The sequence below is a fragment of the Emys orbicularis genome, chromosome 9 (genome assembly GCF_028017835.1).
Source record: "Emys orbicularis isolate rEmyOrb1 chromosome 9, rEmyOrb1.hap1, whole genome shotgun sequence".
Lineage (NCBI taxonomy): Eukaryota > Metazoa > Chordata > Testudines > Emydidae > Emys > Emys orbicularis.
Window position 1 is genome coordinate 79,177,847 of NC_088691.1, and position 8,212 is coordinate 79,186,058.

At 40.0% G+C, this 8,212-nt stretch overlaps 1 protein-coding gene across 1 annotated transcript; it reads right to left on the reverse strand.

Annotated features, from left to right (window-relative positions):
* Positions 1 to 4,760: 4,760 nt before the first annotated feature.
* SERP1 (stress associated endoplasmic reticulum protein 1) lies at positions 4,761 to 8,172 on the reverse strand. Its single transcript, XM_065410585.1, has 3 exons — positions 7,899 to 8,172; positions 7,582 to 7,657; positions 4,761 to 6,318 (listed from the first exon to the last, which is right to left on the reverse strand). The coding sequence occupies exons 1-3, from the start codon at positions 7,980 to 7,982 to the stop codon at positions 6,278 to 6,280; spliced, it is 201 nt and encodes a 66-aa protein (XP_065266657.1). The 5' UTR covers positions 7,983 to 8,172; the 3' UTR covers positions 4,761 to 6,277.
* Positions 8,173 to 8,212: the final 40 nt, after the last annotated feature.

The following is an 8,212-nucleotide window of genomic DNA, read 5'->3' on the forward strand; positions in this document are numbered from 1 at the left end:
TGGTGCGTGTCAGTGGTTTTCTTCCAGCAATAGAAAGATTTTGGAATTGTTATTTGTGTGATATCACAGCCTATTAGGACATTAAATATAGTAAATTACAGCACAATAAAAAATTGCTGCGCCACACAATCAATTTATGGAAGTCTGCTTCTTTTAAAAGCAGCTGGATGTGGCATTTACCCTAACTCAGTTGTGCTGCATTTCGGGAAAGCCCTACAAGACACAAGGAGGAAAATATACAGCTACAAGGCAGAAGAGAAACTGCAAGCTACACCATGCAGCTACAACTGTTTTATTTAAGAATGATGCAATGCTTGTTTCTTTTTGCATTATATGCATTAAGATTTTGAAATGAGTATTGTTTTATCAAAGATAAGTCCACCAAACCAACAAAAAAATGTCAGATTCTGTTCATAAAAGCATGTGGCTTTACTGCAATTTAGCTTTGTTTAAAAGCTATTAGCAAATATAACAATAGTGTAGATTAACAAAGATCTTCTGTAAATTATGGAATACTATAATCAAGTGAACAAAAAAAGCTAGACTACTTTTGCATATCATATTAGCTCTGCAAATTGTGTATGCAAACTATACTTTGCTAGTTTATTTTGACAACTGCTGTTTCATTTTTCTTATCATAAACTCTTAGTAATAGGAGATCTCACTACAGCACACTCTATTAAATCTTTGCTGTGAGTTTTTAATGCCCATTACCAAGTGTGAAGATATGTAAAATGCAATTAGCAAAGGGGAAACTCTTGTTGGTAAATACTTTTCCGTATGGTTTTGACTAGTCATGCTTTCAGAACAAAAGTATCCCTGCCTGCTTAGGATTGACGTGTGTGTGGTTTGTCCAATTAAAAAAACCTATTGACAGTAAAGGGAAAGTCATTTTTGTATTTTATAAAGATCAGTTGCTGGCTGAATGCAGATGGGATTCTTGATAAATAGTAAAGTTATGGTCAGATGACATAAGAATCTGAATTTAACAGACAAATGCAAAGAAATTTAGTATTAAGGATAAAATGTTATCCTGATTGATTCCTACAGGAATTTGTTTTGCCTAGGCACAATCTTGCAGTCCTTAATGAGGCAAATCTCCCATTTAAATGAGAGGGGTTGGTGTTTCTGACCATCCTGTGTTAGGAGCCCTGTGTAATAACTGAGCAGGATGCAGTGTTCTCCCTGTCTCAATTTCATTGCTTGGCAGAGGAAGGGCTTTTAAAATAACTTAACCACAGCTCTGTGGTTCAACTTCCTTTTCTTAATGAAAGCACTTAACAGGTTTATATGATCCTTTTTTGTTTAAGGAAGGTGTTATGTAGTTCTGAAGTAGCACAGAAAACAGTACATACTTCATGACACAGGGCGTATGGTAAGTGCATTCTTTTTATTACTGAACTTAACAGCAGAATAGTCACATTCATGCTGCTCATCATACTGAGCTTTCTGTCTATCAGAGAAGTGTACTGGATTGGTCAATGCATAGTTTCATTCTTATGAAACAACTTCATTTTTTAAATTAAGCTCACTTTTTGTATAATATTTAATCGTTAGAAAGTAGGCAAGATTAAAAGTTTAAGCGTGGCATCTCTGTGGCTTTAAAAGTTTAGCACTGTAGAAGCCCAGACAAGCAATAACTGGAAAGCAACGAGTCCTTCACCCCTAAATTACAAATACATTATTTAAAAATGCTCGTGTGCTTTGGCTTCATGGATCCATTAATTAACCCATAAATCTGGCTACAATCCTTTTTTTAAATGCAAAATTGATAGATACCATCATGCAAATAAGGGAAAGACTCCCTCAGTGAGAGGGAGCTCCTCCCAATCGCATTCAGCTACATCAATATGGTAAAGAGGAAGGTTCCCTAAACCCCAAGATAAGTGCTGAAATCCATCCTCCCTCATATCCCTGAAAGCTTAAAACACACTTTTTCTCAGAGCTCCATCTCCTTGGCTATTCCAATTCAGTGTTCTGGGGATGAGACAGTTACAGTAAGGAACTCAGAAGATTTGAAAGTAACTTTTTAGATACCCATTTTATTCCTGGCAAAAGCAGAGATTTATCAATCCATACAAAAACAAAACCTGCATGTAAAACCTCATCCTCCAGCATCCTCACCATTCAGAGTCCTTTTGGTTTTTGGTTAGTCAGGCTCCCCTGACTCCTCTCTCTTTCTGCTCTTGCAACAAGCTCTTTTTAGTTTGTTTTGGTCCATTGGTCTCTCAGTTCCCAGAGCACATGTGTTTTTTAACAGCATCTTCTAATACCTCTTCCTTTTTCTGCTGGGGAATTTCTATTGCTCCAACCTCTCTCCCTGGAATAACTAGTTTATTTTATTAAGGAGTTTGGCCAAGCTATGTTCATTGTTCTACTAAGGCACAGTCATTCTGTGTTAATGACTTCTTTAATTGTGTAGCTGCTTCCAGACAGAATGTGTAATACCTAACCTGGTCCATCAGCAAATAGCTGATTCAATAAATATTGAGGGTTAGTTATACATAATTCATAAAAATCAGAATTTGTATGTTCTACAAAGGTTTCCCCCAACAATCTAACTGAAATAATTCTATTCATTTAATCACTTCAGGAGGTTTCATAGTTTCCAAGGCATTATGGAAAAACTCACTGACAGTCTATTGCAGCAGCAGATTCTGTATCATAAGGAAAATATTGGCAGTGTAATGCTAAATGTTGAATGAAAATGTATCCTTGGCACTGGTCCAGTAGGTATGGTGATTACCTGTAAGTGTGTCCCTAAACCAGGCTATGTACTGACTGCAATTTAATTCTATTTCATACAGCAGTCAAGCTGACGTTAATTCAGGAAACTGGCTTGTGATGCAAAATAAGATCAAATCCTGCCTCACTCACTAATGATCCCACTGATATCCTCAAGACCACTCATAAGGCAAAGAGGACTTTGTCATGTTATATTATCTGTTTAGTTGACTTGCATTAACAGAATAGTACATGGTTAAAAAAAATAATCTAAGGTAGCACAGTTAAGGACTTTAAATTACACTAACAATATACTGCATCATAAGATTTGATAAACTGTCTTTTTAGATAACACTGAGACTTCCCTACACCATCTGTTTGCGAAGAAAACTAAATCCAAGTTTGAAAGCGGTGCTTGGGTTTTAAGTGGAAGCAAGCCTGACTCTTTGACACTTACCCATTGACTGTATTAGCTATTTGCCAATAAATATTACCTACCATTAACAAAATGGTTAAGATTTGGAGACTAATTTTTCTTCAAGGTTCTATAATGAGACACAACTTAAGTCCCATTTTTTACATATTTGGATAAAAAGACATGGTGCAAAGAGGAAATTAATGAACAGCTGTTGGCCATATACATGTATTTCATAACCGTAATCTGAGACGCTCCAGTATTATGGGAAACATTTTGTTGCTAACCAAATAGGGCCCCTACCACAGACTTTATCTGACAAATCTGCATAGTAGTACCATTGATTTCAGTAGAGCTATGCCACTTCGCACCAGCTAAGGAGCTGGCCTTCTAGGTAATGTTAGTGGCTCTACTAATGACGTTTCTAATTATCAGACCTGTTTCTCATTTAAGCATAAGGTTTAATAGTTAGTGAGATGGAAACTGAATTAGGTTGGCTAGATCATGCCCCTGCCAATGCAAAATTAGGCCCTAGAGTACAATTCCTAGTGCTTTATTAAATCTAACCCTGACTAGTTTTAACAGTGCTTTTTATTAATTCTGAGGGTACATCTATACTACCCGCCGGCAGTGTTCGATGTATTGGGGATCGATTTATTGTGTCTTGTCTAGACGAGAAATCGATCCCCAAATCAACACCTGTATTCCACCTTGGCAGGAGGAGTAAGCGGAGTCAACGGGGGAGCCGCAGCGGTTGACTCGCCGCCGTGAGGACTGCCAGGTAAGTCGAACTAAGATACTTTGACTTCAGCTACGTGAATAGCGTAGCAAAAGTTGCGTATCTTAGTTCGACCCCCTCCTCCCCTAGTGTAGCCCAGGCCTAAGTGTCATAGTAATGGCCTTTCTAGGTTAATGACCAAATTGTTGCTGTACATGCCTCGTATAACAACTTCACATTAGTAACTGTACAGCCAAAACTAAGTATTAGTAGGGAATGAATCTGACTATAGTTTCAAGCCATTTGATTAAAGAAAAACTAGAATACTTAGCCTTATAGAAACTAGACACTACCATTTTCCAAGTGTAATAACGTGTTAAGTAAATTTGTGATATCAAAGCTAGAAACTCACTTCTCTCTCATTCAAGCTATGTGGTTCTCACTACAGCCACATAAGGCTGAGTAACATCAGGATTATTATCCACGTCTGACTTAAAAATAAGCAATTATTCCATGTTTTCTCTCAGCTCTGTCATGGTGATTGTTATATCATGCTGGAGGCAGCCAACTCAGCTACTAAACAGAGTATAAAAAAAAATTATTCACACTGGACTGAAACAAACTTAACATCTCATTTAATCAAGCTTGCATAAACTGCTATTCAACATAAAATGCAGCAAAATTGATATTTAAATTCATTCTAAGTGATAACAAAATAGGCAATACCTTTCTATAGTTTTACTAGTGCTACGTTAGTCATCTGTACATCCATTTAGAAGTTCACTTAGTCAAAGCTCTTAGTATAGACAACTATAACTGAAAAAAATTAGGAGCTAATTTTCCCATTAAACCAGAAGATTTAGTTTGGAATGGTCAGTACCTACAAGTTTAAAAGGGAGACAATTCACATTTTAAAAGTAATTTATTTAAAATAGTACTGCAATTGTACACAAACTTTTTCATTTACAAATTATACCAATTTCCAAGGACAGAGAACATAACTTGTCTGGCTAAACTATGGGGCAGATCCTCAGCTATATAAACTGTCACAAGCCCACTAATTTCAAGTGGATTTAAGCAGGTGAGGATCTGCCACTAGGTGGTTAGCAACACATCCCTATAAAAGAAGCATAGCTTATTTTTCTAGTTAATTCTTAATGCAACCAAATTAGAGTAATACCCCCTTCCTCTACCCAAAAAACATGCTGGAAAAACAGACCTTTATTTTACCAAAAGTGCACAATGGAAGACTGACTCCACCTTTAAGTTAGACTTAACTATTACAACAGGTAGTTTGACAGCCTATGCTTTTGAGAGACTTCTGCAATAAACTAGGTGTGATACATTACATCACCAAGATAATTTCAGTCTTATACACAAGGAAGTCAAATCAGATTTGTAGGGTTATTTGAATGCCGCTGGGATGTTTGACGGGGAAATATTTAAGTGCTAGAAACAAAGGCAGGTTTGGACCCAGTAGTTTGGTTCACATGAAAACATGTTACTTCTCTTTGGAGGTATTGTGTGTGCGTTTAAATGGCATGTGTATGATGGTTAAGTACATGCATAAAAATATAACCATATAGTATCATTAATTGAAAGTGGTTCAAGAAATATTTACAGCCAAGTTATACTCTGCTGCCAACAAAAGTTTAACACTGAGAGTCTTAGCAGCAGCATTTATCATAGCTGCTATGCCTTAACTTGTTAGTACTAAAGCATTCCCGAAGCAGTTGTTGCCTTGTCATGTTTCGTCAGCCTGATCATGTAAAACCTACTGATTTTACATTAATACTTTTTTATGAGGATAGTCTTGCAAGGGGCATAGAATAAGGTGTTCCACCATTATAAGTATTTGAGCGTCAATACATTGCCACATGCTATAGTAAAACTAGGCTACAGCTACACATGATATTTCATTTAAATAAGCAATGTAATGCAGCAAAGCCCACTCAGCTTCACTGAGTGGGCTTTAAATTCATAGTACAGCCATTAAAAGAATCCCTGCTTCTCAATTTTAAATAAAACCACTTCCATTTATACATAGGGTTAACAGATCTCAAGACCGGTGTTTACACAGATGTAGTAGTTCCTACATATCTATGCTGCATACAGCTTAACATATCTACACAAAAAAACAAATTTATTCTTCACTAAATAAGTAGGTCCACGATTGTAGATCAACAATAGAATTTTATTGCTTTATACATGGGGTGCTTTTCAAGGCACTGTGGTATTGACTAGAAAACTTGGAATGACTTGTGAAGGAACCTGGAATGACATATGGCCAACATGGAAAGTCGTTCTGGAGCAGGACAGTATCATGAATTAAGTTTTTAGACCGGGGTATCAAACATTAGGAATGACAGTTCATTGTAATTCACAGGAAGATGAAAACAACTTGTTTAAGGTCAGCTCCTTCACATTCCCATCCTGATACTCTGAATAATTTGGAAGATAGCTGCAAAAGAAAAGATGAATACAAGTGATGCTTACGAGACAAGTCAAACAAATCATAGCTAATACTTGGAAGAATCACATACATCAATCGCACACAAGTTTTTTTTCTTAAATGACCAATTTTGAAAAAACTGCTAGAGATCCCTTTAAAGGGTATATCCTTTGTATTCTTAATGGATTAAAAGTTAAGGCCCCCCATTGATATTTATATGGATCTTTTCAGCAAAGGAGACTGATCAAAGAAGAAACAAAATGTTGTCCAATGCACAATGTGAAAAGAGAAGTTACTCTAAAAAGTTAATCATCATAGATATATTACTAGGAACCAACAGTAGGCACTAAAGATTGGTTACTCTGCTTTACCCTGTAAGTCAGGGGTTCTCAAACTGGGGGGCGGGACCCCTCAGGGGGTTGCAAGGTATTACATGTGGGGGTCACGAGCTGTCAGCCTCCACCCCAACCCCCTCTTTGCCTCCAGCATTTATAATGGTGTTAAATAGATAAAAAAGTGTTTTTAATTGATAAGGGAGGGTCGCACTCAGAGGCTTGCTATGTGAAAGGGGTCACCAATACAAAAGTTTGAGAACCACTGCTGTAACTATAGTGCTAAAGCAATAAAGGACACAAGTGTAAAAACCCTACTTTAAGTGATTTGTAACTTGATAGTGGGGTCCTTTAGAGTCTATTATATAATAGAAGTTGCATGGCTGAATGCCATACCTTAAGCAAGGTTAAGGTTGATAAGCTCAAAACAGGTGGACTACCAACAAGATATTCCCAATCACAGCATACAGGTACTCACTAAAGTTAATATGACTAGCAGATACACATCTAACTTGCTGATGCTAGGTTGTCTTAAATATTTTTATAGCTTTCTCATTTATATTGTCGAGTCATTTCTGGATGACCACTGTGTTTAAGATCAGTAACTACACAGAAAGCCTGTAAGTCTATGTGTGGCTTTTTGCATCTTTCAAGATTAGTTTCCTCTTTAACTCCTGCCAGTGGGTGGCAGTGAGGAGTGACACCACCTGGGACACTCATCTCACCTGCACACTAATCAGTATCCCCTTCCAGTCTTGCCCCAAGAAAGGTCAGACACCTGCGGGGCTTTCTCCAGCGACCAGAGGAGGAGCGGGCACAGCCACAGGGGGGCTTGTTCCAAGAGGACTCTGGCCCCGCTGCTCACAGGCAGGGAAAGGTCTGGCCTCCCTCTCGAGTATGGAGGGAGCACAGCATGAGGTGACCCCTGTGCAACGCTTACCTGAGCCACAAACCACAAAGATGAACAGCGCCAACAACCAGGGCCCCACGGATGCCTTCTCCTCGGGGGCGTTTCTCTGCAGGGAGAGCAGCAGCAGCAGCATCAGGGCCAACTCCCCTCCAGCCAAGCCAACCCCCCTGGCTCTGAGGGCTCGCACTGACCCACATGCTCCATCCCCACAGCTCCCCATGCCCTGCCAGCTCCCCACCAGATCCCAGAGGGAACAAAGCGGTTCGCCTACAGGGTCCTGCTACCCGCTCCCAGCGCCCGTGTGCCAGAGCACGGCCAGGGTCCCCCGCCCCTTCCTCCGCCCGTACCGAGGTCTTGGCGACGTTGCCCCGCTGGGTGATGTTCTTGCTGTGCTTCTCGTTCGCCATCCGGATCCGCTGTTTCGCCACCATCTTCCCCCCGCGCCGCCGGGGCCCCGGGCCGCTCCTCCCCGCTGCTCTGTGGACTTGAGGGAAACGACGGTCCCGGCCTCGCCACTCAACCGCCGAGTCTGTGCCGGGCTGGGGGGTCTCAGGCACTCAACGCCGCCCGCTTCTCCCAGACCGCTGCCAGCGTAAGCACTGAGCTCACGCCCCGCCCAGCGGAAACACGTAACGCGGGGAGGAAGGGGGGCGGCGGCCAC

Bases quoted from the DNA above. Each gene is read 5' to 3' on its own strand.
- SERP1 (XM_065410585.1), bottom strand. From the start codon at position 7,982: ATGGTGGCGAAACAGCGGATCCGGATGGCGAACGAGAAGCACAGCAAG. The intron at 7,658-7,898 runs GTACGGGCGGAG...CTCTCCCTGCAG, and splicing joins GCAACGTCGCCAAGACCTCG to AGAAACGCCCCCGAGGAGAA. The intron at 6,319-7,581 runs GTAAGCGTTGCA...TTTCTTTTGCAG, and splicing joins CTTTGTGGTTTGTGGCTCAG to CTATCTTCCAAATTATTCAG.